At 47.0% G+C, this 14,015-nt stretch overlaps 1 protein-coding gene across 1 annotated transcript; it reads right to left on the bottom strand.

The window, feature by feature from the left end:
- Nucleotides 1–2,174: 2,174 nt before the first annotated feature.
- Nucleotides 2,175–10,054, bottom strand: KCNA1 (potassium voltage-gated channel subfamily A member 1). The gene is made up of 2 exons (XM_003313436.6): nt 9,966–10,054; nt 2,175–9,598 (listed from the first exon to the last, which is right to left on the bottom strand). Exon 2 carries the CDS (start codon nt 9,055–9,057, stop codon nt 7,570–7,572), a length of 1,488 nt encoding a protein of 495 aa, XP_003313484.1. The 5' UTR covers nt 9,058–9,598; nt 9,966–10,054; the 3' UTR covers nt 2,175–7,569.
- Nucleotides 10,055–14,015: the final 3,961 nt, after the last annotated feature.

Raw genomic sequence — 14,015 nt, 5'->3', positions numbered from 1 at the left:
GTGTGCCAGACACTGGCCCATAGAATCTTCAATAAACCCAGGCTGGCTTCATCTGCCCAGCAATCTTGGGGGTAGATCCCTGTGCCTATAAAATAAAGACAGCAATATCAGCCCAACCTAATTCACCGAGTAGAATAAAGCAATATAACTAACGTGGAAAGGGTTCGAAAACTGGAAAGAGAACTATCCAAACTGGAAGCATTGCTGTTAGCACCTTACTGGGAATGAACGTGCCGGGTTGCTTTGAACTTTAAAAGCAAAGGGCTGCTGATGATTCTGAACATCTGATGATAGAGGGAGTGCTTTTATAGGGTGAGAGAGGGAGTAACACAAGACCAGCCTCCTTCCATATATCACAATTAAGTCTTCAGTCCTTCGCTGGGCAAAGGATCTGTAGAGCACATTGCTTTGTCAACTAACACACCTCCAAAGCCTAGCACGAAGACTAAGTCAGCGGCAGGCCCAAGAAAAATACTGAGGGATAAAAATATAGTTAAAAGAAGATCTAAAGGTTCTAGCCAGGGTTCACATCTGCACAAAACTGCCAAATTTAAGGGATCAGAATTCAAACATTTAACCACGCCAGGAAACAAAAGCGGGGGAGGGAAATATTAGAATCACTATAGTGTATCAATTCTAAGATTCCTCTTTTTACCTTTTTACACCTGTAAAATTGGGATGAATCAATGCAAAGCCAGGTCATAATTGTCAGTGTTCTCTCTTTCTTACAAATATGTCAGATAACACTGCATCTTACAATTAATGGTATCTTAGATTTAATTAATGAAATAAGATGTCTTAAATTGTCTGTTTTCGAGCTGGTTCAAAGGGCTGCTTTCCAGGTATACTGCCTACCATGCTGTGTCTTATCCACTCAGTATTTTGCCACCAGGCACCTCTGCTCAGCCTTAGGGCTGGCCCTCCCTCCACACTCAAGCCTGGTCAGAATCCAGAAATCAGGACTGACTGCGGCAGGCAGCTTCCCACCCAGTGGCAGAGTAGCTGACTTCAGATCATATCTGCTCTCTGTTCTCCCCCTTTAAACTGACTTGACTTCTTTTTAAAGCTTTGTAAACAACAAAGCTTCCAGTTATAGCCCCATTCCTAGCAGCTACCTGGTTCTATCTGTTTCTGCTTTAAGAAAACCATTCTAAGGCTGAGCTTTGAGAAACATCCACTGCTGTTGGGGTGTCTTGGGCTGTCTCTTACCTTCTCTGTCAGAGCTTAGCCTGGCCTGTTTCCTGACCACAAGCGAAAAATCATGGGCAGCCTGCCCAGCTTTGTAGTCTACTTTCAGTGGCAACTTATACAGCAAAAGCAAGATTCATCTGCAAATCTTGTAACATGAACCTATCACAGCGCAATACTCTTCTACGATAATGCACCAGCCACCCAGTGCATTTAGCATGTAACAGACCCCTGTCAAGAGCACCTCCCCCTGTTTGCTCTGACATAAAAGAATGTGTAGAAAATGTGATATTCACAAGGAGGAAAATAGAAGATCTAAATCTCAGGAAGAATCAAAAGGAAATGCAACAAGGAGTCATAAAAAAAAAAACCAGGAAGAAAGAAATGTGAACATGTCGAACTACATGGAAAAAGCCTGTGTAAAGAATGGATAGGAGCCACGTTGTTTTTCCACATCAAAATCACTCCTAACACCACACTGCAACTATCAAGTCAGTTGATTCCAGACCACAACTCTGTTACACTCACACACACAGTCGTGTCTCTGTCTCTGTCTCTCTCCCTCTCTCTCTGTCACACACACACCCACAATTATTCTTCCTGCAAAGCTTCTCAGACTGTGCATAAAAACTAGTTTCAAATCAAAACAACTTAAGTGTATATAACCAATTACTTTGTTCCCCTGAGCCTCATTTCTTGTTTTATTTTGAAAGCTTGATCCTCCTTCCACTCTAACTTCCACAGGCCAAATTCCAATGGCCTTCACTTGGGATCTTACCTGAGACCAAACTGAATTTATCCTCAAAAGGTAACCCCCGGATATGTCCTTGGACAGTAGAAACAGACCACGTGGGCCAAAGGAAACAAGTCTGTTTCATGATCTGATCTTGGATTCACCCCACTATTTAAAGAGACCCCACAGAAGAAGGGAAGAAAAGGGCCCCCAAAAGACCAGTTAAACAAGAGACAAATAACCAGTCAAGATATTCCTTGATAAGATCCTTAAAAATTATCTTTAATTGATGCCAAATATGAACAGATCGTAAAGTGACAGAAGCAAGTAAAATTGCATAGATGAAAACTATGCGCATCAATTAGGTTCTCAATTCATAACATTCAATGTCCTTGACCTGACATATCACACAGTTAGAGAAGGGAGAATGCACAGTAGGTGAAGATGAGACACGTCCTTAACTCAAGGTGGAAGCAACTGGCAAACTCAAGAAATAAAATAGCGTTTTTTCAGCTTAAATGGTTTGTTGTCCTGATGGTGCACTTTAAATTAATACTACTCGATTTTTATTTTTAACCTCAGTAATACTTTATCTTTACTATTAGAGGCATGTCACATGGAGTCCATGTTGTCTTGTCTACTTACATCTGCTGCATACACAGTCCCAAAACAGTGCGCTGAAGAGAAGAAAGGTGCTTCTGCAAGGTTTGGAGAGGAGACAACTTTGACCTGGAATATTTTACAAGAGATTTCTTGTTTTGTTTTGTTTTCTTTCCATACACCATTTCTTCTTCTTTGATTGTGGTACAAAAGTTTTCTATACTCTTTGAAGTTTCACGTCATAAAGAGTAAACTCCTAGTTAGCTCCTAAATGAAAAATCACTGTGACTAGGGTTAATCTCCTTAAAGCGAATAACCCTGAGGTCAGCAGGGCCTCACCCCTTACACACATGCTGGACTTCCCAAGAAAGCCCAGGGTCATTTGGCCTGAGCAAAGAGGCTGGCATTTAATCCCAAGGCTTCTAAACTTTATATCTATACCCTGAATTAGTTTGCACAGTGACCCAAGGTAATGGAACAGTTTTGGTTAACAATTCAGCTCCTGTTTGCTTCTTTACAAAAATGGTAAGTAACATACATTCTTTAAAGGTTTACCTGAGTCATACTAGACATGTTCACATATACCCTGAAATTCCATGATATAAATACAAGTAGTAATATGCCACATGGTGAATGAGAGGTCACCTCCTGAGATCACAATTCAACTTGGGTTGTGTCTGGTCTTAAAATTTTAGTTTGTTTGTCTTCTTAAAATGAACATAAACATCAAAAGACTTCATTCTTGCTTGGAAAAGCCTGAAGATAACATGCTTGTTTGGCAGTTTGTATTCTTTCTAACAATTTTATACTATGGATGGTTACCACCCACCAATTCTCACCACCCCAGGAATAAGTCATTCCTGGAAGAAAATGGGAAAGTGCCTTCTGCTAATGTTCTTTCTCCTTTCTTTCAATCCAGTCTACCAAACTAAGAATTAAAATGTAAAATTGTTAAAAAGCATGTGTTTTGAGGTCTCCTATATTAAATGAGAGGGCTAGGAAACTATTTTTATTGACTTTTAGATGGTAACTAATTTGAAAAATGTGTAACTATACACAATGTGAAGAAGGCCTTTTATAGGCTAAATCAAATTTCTACTTTAAAAAATGTATTCCTCATTTACCATTTACATGTATTTTTTTTAATTCTCAAGCAAATCAAGATTGTGACACCACCTGTGCTTCAGGTCCACCATAGTGGAATCTAAACCTGCCCTCCAATTCATTTCAGGGAAATGACTGCCCACTGGCCAGAATCCTGGAGAAGGACTTGCTGTTGGTTTATCTGATTCTGCAAGGCTCACCCACGAACACACTCCCAATGAACTGATATAACTGAAAATCAGAACTCAAGTCTCCAGGGAGTGCAAGGGGAGTTGGGCACAAATGGGAAAAGGGAGATGCAAAAACAGAAAGTTTTCCTGGCTAGAATTTGTCTTCTAGAAATCTGAGGACAGAGGAAATGAATGTCTTTGGTCTCTCTGATTCAGATCACTTCAGGTGAGTTAACCACTTCAGAGATTCTGGGATGGCTAACAGTCCTGGTGTGACCAACCCTTCTATTGCCACCCTATTGAACTAGGGCCCCAATAGACTGGAAGAGAGGAATTATGGCTATCAGCACATCAGAAGTCTTCTCCTTCTGGAGAAAACACATAGTCAGGACATGAGCTGTTACAGCTCCATGCCTAGGAAGGGGAAGAAAAGGTAAAAAGGCTGCTAAAATAAATATGAATAAGTAAACCAAAAAATAGTCATCCCTTAATAGGCAGTTTTGTTAAGTGCACCTTCAGGTCTACAAAGACATTTCAACACATTACAGTGCGAGGGTAAGAGCTTGGTCAAACATTGCATGCCTATGCTACACAGATAATCCCTGTACTCCATTCTTACTGAATTCATTGCAATGAGCTACAGATGAGCTAAGCAGCATTCATTTTCCTCACACCACTCCAAACTCATAACAACAACTCATCCCCAGTCCCAGGCTGACAGGTTCACCGCATGCAGCACTTTTTTCTATATCACATGCAGAAGAATCAACCAGTCCAGGGTGTAACCACGGTAAATATACCAAGTACCCAAAGTCAGTCTTGGTGCCGTTTTCTCATCCATTAACCCATCCATCCCACAGTACTGAGTGGATTATTGCTGTTGACAGAGTGCGGTGTTTCAAGTTCTGTGTGCCCTAGACCTCAACGTTGAAATGAAAGATCAAGATAACCCCAAGCCTGGGAGGAGGTTGGCATTTTTTTCCTAATTGGGGATTTTTAAGCAAGTAGGAAAGGAATCGCCAGAATGAGTTAAGGTTCAGACGAGAAGGAGACATCACATGGGAGGGTTTAATGCCCTGTAGTCGGATGCTGTGCAGTTCTCGGCCCCTCATCTTCCACGATGTGTGTTGTGTTCATCTCACAGATTCACAAAAGTCACATAGGAAAATAAGATATCCATGTTCTTTCTTTTAATCGAGTTAGCCAGAATGGGTGTAACTCGAGTTTCTAGGGTGATTGCCTCACTGCTAGTTCTAGGACAGGATGGGGGAAAGGGGTGGGAGAAACAGAACAGATTTTCAGAAGAAGCTGGGCCAGAATGTCAGGTAACAGGCAGCCACATGCTAAGTGCAGAATGAAGATTCCCCACCTCAGGGTCCTTTAAAAGGCTGTGAGTACCTCTCCACCGGTGGGCAGCTGCCGAGCTCCAGAGGCCTGTGTTCCGTGGCTCTCTTTCAGCCAGGAACAGGGTCCCCACCATTCTCTGGGCTGGGTAACGGGGGCAGCAGAAGTTAGATGTTCAACCTGTGAAGTGACTGCCAGGTGGGAAGATCATAGGGGCATCAGGAAATATCTGAAAGGGGTAGACCAGGAGGGAAGGCCTAGGAAAGGTTATTATGAACTGAGTGTTCCCACATCCGCAACAATGCCTGAAAAGACTGGACCGTCAGAGAGATTTGCAAAGTGCTGTTACCGACAGAGAAAAAAATAAGGAAAGGTGCCAGGAGCACTACACTGGACCTGAGGAAGCCTTGTGAGTCCAAAGTGGCCCTCGATAGGGAACAAATTCCCAAAAAGTTTATCTTGGCTTCTGGTGGAGAGAGGAAAAAACAAGTTCACAGTTCATGTCCAGTTCAAAGATGGGTCTCAGTTCACATCCAGCGTCAGGCTGTCAAAGGGACAATGCTAGTAGATGGCCAGAGAGACAGCACCCTCCTGGGTCTCTCCTCTCCAGGGTTTAGGGTGGTGTGGTCTTCTCACAGTGGTGAAATGAGAGAGCGAGAATGGAAAAAGAAAAAGCAAAAGGTCTGTGCCCCAACCCTTCCCCACTTTTGCTACCTAACTTCTCAGCTGTGTTAAGGAGGCACTTTCTGCAGTTCACTGTGGGTACAGGATAAAGGCACTAAGCAACTATTAAATCAATTGGTTTAGTTTCTTCAGGGAGCCTCAAGGGGAGGGCTGAAGTCTCTACAGACTTCAAAGAATGACTGCAAAGAAAAAAAAAATCAGCTCTGCTTCGGATGCATATAATAGAGAAACATTTTCATTTACATCCTAAGAATGCACCAAAAAACATGCAGTATTGCACCTTTTTGTTTGTTTGTTTGTTTGCTTGTTTGTGTTGCTTGTGTTTGTCTTCAGCTAGAAAGAATACTTGTTCTTAGGTGTTGCTATATATACTTTGATGACTTATTGAGTTTTTCACATGGCTTCCCTTTAAGGGATGGGCATATTGGTCCTCTCTCCGCCTATACCTGCACAAAAACCTGGTATTTCCCTGAGCAAAGGCAGGAAAATTGACTGAGTGCCCCCACCCCCACCCCCCATAATTTCTATTGGGCCTTTCACCCCACAGACTTGTAATTTTTATTACTTTTAAAATTTTTATTACTGAAATCATGCATTAATTAATTCAAGGTACATCTTAGTCAAATAGGCCATAATGCTGAATAAGAGAACATGCTTTGAGCTCCAAAAAGTTATTGTTCCCATCTGACTAACATATGCACTTAAATACAGTACTTTATTTACTAATAAAATAGTTAATAAATGGAGGAGTGCACTTTTGGTGAATGCAAATGAAAAAGGATCTATTTTTAGAAGAATCGATTTCAACTTAAGCTTATCCCCTATTGTCTGGGTTAACTTCTCAGCATGCGATTATAAAATAAATTGTATCAGATTCAAACATGCTTACATTTAACTTCATTTGTGCTCTCTTGCAATAAGGAGGCTAAGGTTTTACATCCAGTTCTGAAAGCCAGGGGTCGGAGTGCAGGCCTGGTGAGAAAAGACCTGTATTTGGCTCATCTGCAGTTGAGACAATTTAGCAGCACTGCAGAAGAATCAATTAATTTAATTCAGTTAACTTTTTCTTAGAGAATAATCTGGATTAGAAAGAGAATGGGCCCAGGGGGAAATCCCTACAGATCAGGACCAGTATCCAATTTATAAGGTGCTTTGTGAACCAGTCTTAAGTAATCGGAGTTTTCTTTTTTCACCTTGTAATATGCAGTTCAGTTGATCGAAATAAAAATATCTATTCATTGTCCATTTTGGCTGGTCTATCATGTTACATATAATACATCTGATGCACTGTCTTCAATGTGCTACGCAGTTTGCAAAGATGTTTTACTGGAGTCCCATGCAAATTTCAATTTTATATTTCTAAGTGATCATCTTGTTCTGAGTTTTTAAAAAAGTTAAAGAAACCAAAGCATTAAAAATGTTTCAGTTTGGGGAAGCATATGATTATTATTTTACCTAGACTAGTTCGTGGACTGAATCTTTTTAAGCCAGTTTTAGAAAATACTCTCTCTTTTCCCATTTTTTAATAAAAGGAAAATAGTTTATTTTGTCATGGATCTTGAAAGCTTCTGGTTCACCACCCCCAAAATCCTCAATGCAACAACGCATTGACAGTTAAATAGAGCATTCCAAGTCTACTTAGTAAAGTATCTACAAAGCGTGACATGAGTCACTAGGTTTTCTGTTTTGTTTTTTAAGTCTTTTGAGCTGCTAAGTGGGGCTTTTTTGTTTGCTTGCTTTTGTTTTTTAAACATCGGTCAGTAGCTTGCTCTTATTAACGCAGTTTTGGTTAGCTGTGGTGCAATTGCCAGTTCTGATATTGACCTGTCTATAATGGGCTATGCTATTATTCATATCCTCTTCGATCTCCATGTACTCAGACTTGCTCATAGTAGAGGAACTGCGGCGACTGAGGTCACTGTCAGAGGCTAAGTTAGGGGAACTGACGTGGAGCAACTGAGCCTGCTCTTCCCCCTCAGTTTCTCGGTGGTAGAAATAGTTGAAATTGGACACAATGACAGGTACGGGCAGGGCAATTGTTAGCACACCAGCGATGGCACACAAGGAGCCCACGATCTTGCCTCCAATTGTCACAGGGTACATGTCACCGTATCCTACAGTGGTCATGGACACCACCGCCCACCAGAAAGCATCGGGGATACTGGAGAAGTGCGACTCAGCTTCTTCCGCCTCGGCAAAGTACACTGCACTAGAAAACAGGATGACCCCGATGAAGAGGAAAAAGATGAGCAGCCCTAGCTCTCTCATACTAGCTTTGAGGGTCTGGCCCAGGATCTGGAGGCCCTTAGAGTGGCGGGAGAGCTTGAAGATTCTAAAAACCCTTACCAAGCGGATGACCCTGAGGATGGCCAGGGAGGTGGCCTGCTCGCCCTTCTGGTTTCCTTCCTGCTCAGCTATCTCGGTGCCCAGGGTGATGAAATAAGGAATGATGGCCACAATGTCTATGAAGTTCATGATGTTTTTGAAGAAGTCCGTCTTGCTGGGGCAGGCGAAGAAGCGCACCACCAGCTCGAAGGAGAACCAGATGATACACAGCGTTTCCACGATGAAGAAGGGGTCTGTGAAGATGTTGGAATTGTAGATGACCGTGGTGTTGTCGATGCGGTGGACGGTGCCCGTGAAGTCCTTGTCATCCTTCAGTTCGGGGAGCGTCTCCAGGCAAAAGATGACGATGGAGATGAGGATGACCATGACGGAGACGATGGCGATGACCCTGGCGGGCCCCGAGCTCTCGGGGTACTCGAAGAGCAGCCACACCTGGCGCTGGTACTCCTTCTCCGGTAGGGGGCGCTCCTCCTCCTTGATGAAGCCCTCGTCCTCCCGGAACTTCTCCATGGCCTCCTCGCCCAACTCGTAAAACTTGATCTCCTCGGAGAACATGTCCAGGGGCACGTTGACCGGCCTCCGCAGGCGGCCGCCGGACTGGTAGTAGTAGAGGATGGCGTCGAAGCTGGGCCGGTTGCGGTCAAAGAAGTACTCGTTCCTCAGGGGGTCGAAGTAGCGCATGCGTTTCTTAGGGTTGCCCAGCAGCGTGTTGGGGAACTGCGCCAGCGTCTTGAGCTGCGTCTCGAAGCGCAGCCCGGAGATGTTGATCACCACGCGCTCGCAGCACTCGTGGTCGTCGTGGTCGGCCTGCCGGGGGTAGCTGCCATCCTGGGGGTGGCCCGGGGCGGCCGAAGCCTCGTCCACGTTCTCCCCAGACATCACCGTCATGGTGGAAGCCGGGCGCGGGGGTGGGAGGCCAGGAGAGAGCCCGGGGTGGGAAACAGCCAGGGACCAGGGGTGGGGGGGACCCAAGCGGCCCCCCCACCGGAGCGCGCGTCTCCCTCACGCCCAGGGGGAGGTGCTTCAAAACGAGCAGGTCGGGAGATCTGCGACTTTGCCTCTCGCGGCCTTCCCCTCCACCCTGCCTTTTACTCAATTTGGAATCCCCCTTGCCTGCGGGCCGGGTGCAGCTTTTTGCAGAGGGTTGCGTTTGGGTTTGGGGGTTTGTTGGATTTTGTTGTTGTTGTTGTTTATAAATTTCTTCCTGATCCCAGGTGCCTTAACGCAGTGCCGTTCTAGCGGACTGGGCCATTGCTTCGGGGGTCGCCCTGGCCTCCCCTCCCCTCCGAGAGCCTTCCTAGGACCCGGTGCAGTGCCGGCTCAGCAGATCCCCACGCCTGCCACCCTCTCTGCTTCTCCTCGGCTCTCCCCCCTCCTACCCCTCTTCGCCTGCCGCCTTCTAAGCTCCCACCAGGGCGATCGATGCACGCTGCAGAGAAATAGAAAGTGATACGGGGGTAGAAAATCAGAAGCATTCAGATGGGACGGACCTACAGACACCGAAGAACACAGACCTCTAGCTTGAGAAAGCACTGGACGTTTGCTAGGGCTATCACACACACACGGACAGACGACACGCAGACACCCGGAAATCCAAGTTTGGGGCTCTTCCATCCCACTTTCCCCAATGCCCAACAGCCGATCTGTTTACAACTTCGTTAAACTAGAGATCGGGAAAGCGCCGAGAGACGCCGGGGGAAGCTCAGGGTCCCGGACAGCATCCCCGCACCCCTGGCCTCCCCCACCCGGTCCCCCCAACCCCCGCTTCTGCATCCCCGAGCTGGGGAACCCCCTACCTGGCCGGCTGGCTTGGCGCAGGGGCGGTGCTGAGTCGGCGGAGAGCCCGAGTGGGAATGCGGCAGGTCGCCTTTGCAGTGCCCTGGCGGGAGCCGCGGCGGCCGCCGCAGCAGCATCCGAGACGCGCCGGGCAAACTCGCCGCCCTGGTCCACTCGTCCGACGCCCCTCTCAGTTGGACAATCGCTTTACCGAGCAGCTACGGCGAAAATGTTCATTCCCTACCCCCATTCTCACCGGTTGCCAGCAACCTGGAGACGCCGTCCTCTCTCCGGTGCAGGGAGTTCCGGAGGATGCGGGGCGGAAAAGCAAAATACCACCCTTTCTCGAAGCTCCGAGGCAAATGACGATAAACAGCACTCTCGCCCCCTCCTAACACTATGGGAGCCCTTGATTCGATCCCGAAGGAGGCGGGCGGGCAAGAGCCTGGATCTACATGGCTCTCCAGTTCCCTTCGCTCTCCGCACCCCAGCGCGGACCTCGCCAAGGCTACGCGGCGCGCCAGGAGCCCTTAGGAGCTTGGAGTGGAGCAGGGTGCGTGCGGCGGCGGGTCCGCTCGGTCCATTTCTGGGCGCTGCAAGATCAGCAGAAACCTGAGAAAGCGCCTGGAATACCGAGCAGCGATTGGCCCACCCGGGCGTGGGTTGGGGAGGGCGGGGGAGGGCAGGAGCGAGGAGGTGGATGGAAAATATGAGGGGGTGGTTTGGAAGAGAGCGGGGTTGTCATTCAGTTCCCACCCTTGCCAGCACAGCTTTTTCCTCTCCTACCAGACAAGCCGACCACTAACTCTACTTCCCTTGTGGCCCACCGCCCCGCCCACGCACGGCCCCTAGCGGCTCGCGACCTTCCCCGGGAATTTCACATTGGAAATGGTCAGGTCCGACGCAATGCAGGCGGTGGTGTTTCTGGCAAAACTCCTCCGATGGGTTTGCTTTTGTGCCGTCCCACAGTAACCCTCTTCGATCGCACTGCTCTGCGCCCCATCCCGCTCCTCCCCCAAGAAGGCCCTTGCTCTCTGCGGGGCCCACCCAGCTTCCCCCGCCGGCTGGACTCGCAGAGCTGCAGACTTTAGGCAGAGCTGTGCAGTTGAGGATCCCTGGGTTTGTTCCATGTAGTTTTACTGGGCGGCGGCGGTGCTAAGAGCCTGTCCCTCTTTAACCTACGATGGGACTTGAAGTTTTCTTACGATCCGATTATTCTGAAATACAGGGAATGTGACTTGTGGGGGACCGAAGGCTTCGTGGGTTTGTGGGGTTGTCTGCCAACTTGGTGCTAATTGGGAATAATCTGAGAAGCAAGTCGCCTACTCACCTCCCACCCTATGTCCCTCCTCCCGCAGCCTTTTTCCCCAGCCTAGTGCCTCCACAGGGCCACTTTCAAAGCTTGCAATTTATTTGGAAAGGGTCCCCCGCAGCGGCGCATGGCAGCAGGAGCCGGGGGCGTGTGCCTTGCCCTGCGAGTGCGGCTGGAGCTGCGCCCCCAGAGGCGCTGCATCTCCGCGCCTGCAGCGCGAGAAAAGGCAGCAGGCAGCTTGGTACCTCCAGGGCTGCGGAGTCTCTAAGGAGGCTGCAAGAGCCCAGAGTCGCCGCTGATTGGCTCCTCCCGCGGCCTTGGGACCACCCTTCTCACCACCGTTGCCTCCCGCCTACACCACCCACCTCCTTAATCAAAGCCAATGATTGCATCCTTCCCGCTCTATTGTGGCTAGTGGAAAGCAGGGGCCCCTGCGGGATTGCCCAGGCAGTGCAACAGTCCCTGTCTGGAACTAGTTAAATCCTTCCTCCAGATTCAGACGCCAGCATTCCTTTCCGAAAAACAAAAGTGTATGTTCCCTCCCCTCCTTCAGATCCATACCCCAGCTTTTCTTTCATGAACAATGAGTTCTCTTATACTCCTCCTCCCATATTAAACTCTTCCCCTTCCCACCTTCCACACGCATATCCCTCAATCTCAATAGCTCCAGGGATCCCTACCTTTCTGCACTGCTGTTCTAATGCAAATAAATATATTTTTTAAAAAAATTTAAAAATAAAAACAAAGATATAAATATGAAGCTCCCAGCTGGAGTACTGTCAAGTCTTTTGGTTTTGTTGCTGCTGCCACTGCTAGAACCCTACTGGGGATAACCCTACGAGACAAGGGTTTTCCGACCATATCCTAGCACTACTGAGCTTCCCTATTCTCCACTTTATCTGTCCTTATCTTGTACCTCCCTCTTCCTATAACCCATTGCCTTCCTTTAAATGTCCCTAAGACTGTCATCTTCCTAGCTTCTTGTGAATGCATGTGCCCTGACTCAGCATTAGGAGATTGCCTTACTACAAGGGATTCACAGATTGGATGAGATCCCAGGTTCCTAAATTCCGGGTTTTATTGGGGGGCATATTAGGAAATCTTCCACATCTCTGATAGATGTGTTTACAGCAGGACTGGACCTCCAAGGGACTGGAAGAAAATTGTGAGCTGGGAACTCAGCATTCTCCTCCTCCTCCTCCTCCTTCTTCCTCTTCTTCTTCGAGACAGAGTGTAGTAGTGTAATCATAGCTCACCGCAACCTTGAAGTATTGGGCTCAAACAATCCTCCCACCTTAGCCTCTGGAGTAACTGGGAGGACAACAGGCACAAGCCATCACTCCTGGCTAACTGGAACTCAGCATTCTTGATGGAAGTCCTCCCTTGGTAAGGGTCTGAAGATATTTATTAATTCAACAAATATTTGCCCAGCCCCAGCTATGGGCCAGATGGTGCCCTTGCACTGGAATGGAGACATATAAGGTCCCAGGTCTCATGGAGCTCATATTCTGGTGGGAGATACAGACAATAAACATATACGTCATACATTATAGTGTTAGATAAAGAAAATTAAGAATCAGGCACAGCAAGTGACAAATATAGGTTTGCAGATAAGAAGGGCCTCTCTGCAGAAGTAACATTTGAACAAAAAACATCAAGAAGAGAGAGCAAGGAACAGGAAGATGAGAAGGATGGGTGTAAGAGCAAAGGTCCCAAGGCAAGGACAGACTCAGCATATTCAGGAAACAAGAGAGCCAGTATGGCCAGAAAGAAGTGACTGAGAAAGAATGTCATCAAAGGTAGGTCAGAAAGGCAGGCAGAGCCCAGATCATGCAGGGCCTCTAAGGCTATGGTAAGAATAGTTCATTTCATTCTGAGTACAATGGGAATCTACTGGAGGATATGCATCAATATAGCAATATGATTTGCATTTCTTGAAGATTATTCTGGCTACTAGAAACAAGACACAAGGTTGGAGGTTACTAAGTAGCATAAGCAATGTTGGCTTAGATGAGGGAGACTGTGGTGAGCTTGTAAGGAGTTTTTGGAAGAGAATTACATTTTGAAATAGAGATGGCAGAATTTGGGATGTGAGGAAAGAAAAGTTTTAGGACTGTCTCCTAGGCTTGTGGCCTTAATAACCAGATAAATGGTAATATCATTTACTGCAGGAGTGTCCCAAACAGTTTCGCTCCTACCTAGATGTGAGTTCCTTGAAGTCTGAGATCTTCTGTGTCTTCTGAGATCTTCTGTGTTGGGCAGCTTAGGAGCTCCTTGAAGTCTGAGACCTCGTGTGTCTTAGTTGTCACTGTATTGGGCAGCGTAGGCCATCTCCTCAGATTCTCTCCAGCTCACCATTGTCTTGTCCGATGGCCACTTGCCCCACTGCAGGTGCTGCTGGAAAAGTCAACTCGATGGGTGGCAGAGTTCTGCCTCTTGAAGTTGACAGCACTGCAAGGAGTGGAATCTGGATTCCTCAAGACTGCAAAAAGGCCTAGGTGAGTAACACAAACCTAGGGGTGCATTAGCTCAATGGACCAAGAGGAGCTTGCCCAGTGGGAGATGCAAGCTAGGATGGAGCTCGTCGGTAAATCCCCTCTACCTTTATTATTTTCACGGCCAAGCAACCACATGGTCTAATGAAAAGGCTGTGTCTCTTTGTGACTCATGAAGCAGTAACTAGTTTGGTAACTCTTCTCCTTGGATCTGCACCCTGTCCTTCCCTGTCTCACTCTCCTTTTCTCTTCCTCTCATGGTT

The sequence above is a fragment of the Pan troglodytes genome, chromosome 10 (genome assembly GCF_028858775.2).
Source record: "Pan troglodytes isolate AG18354 chromosome 10, NHGRI_mPanTro3-v2.0_pri, whole genome shotgun sequence".
NCBI lineage: Eukaryota > Metazoa > Chordata > Mammalia > Primates > Hominidae > Pan > Pan troglodytes.
The sequence above is the reverse complement of the archived record's forward strand: the minus strand, read 5'-3'. Positions and strand labels throughout refer to the sequence as shown.

What these genes read in the sequence shown, in the direction of transcription:
- KCNA1 (XM_003313436.6), bottom strand. Translation starts at nt 9,057, where the DNA reads ATGACGGTGATGTCTGGGGAGAACGTGGACGAGGCTTCGGCCGCCCCG.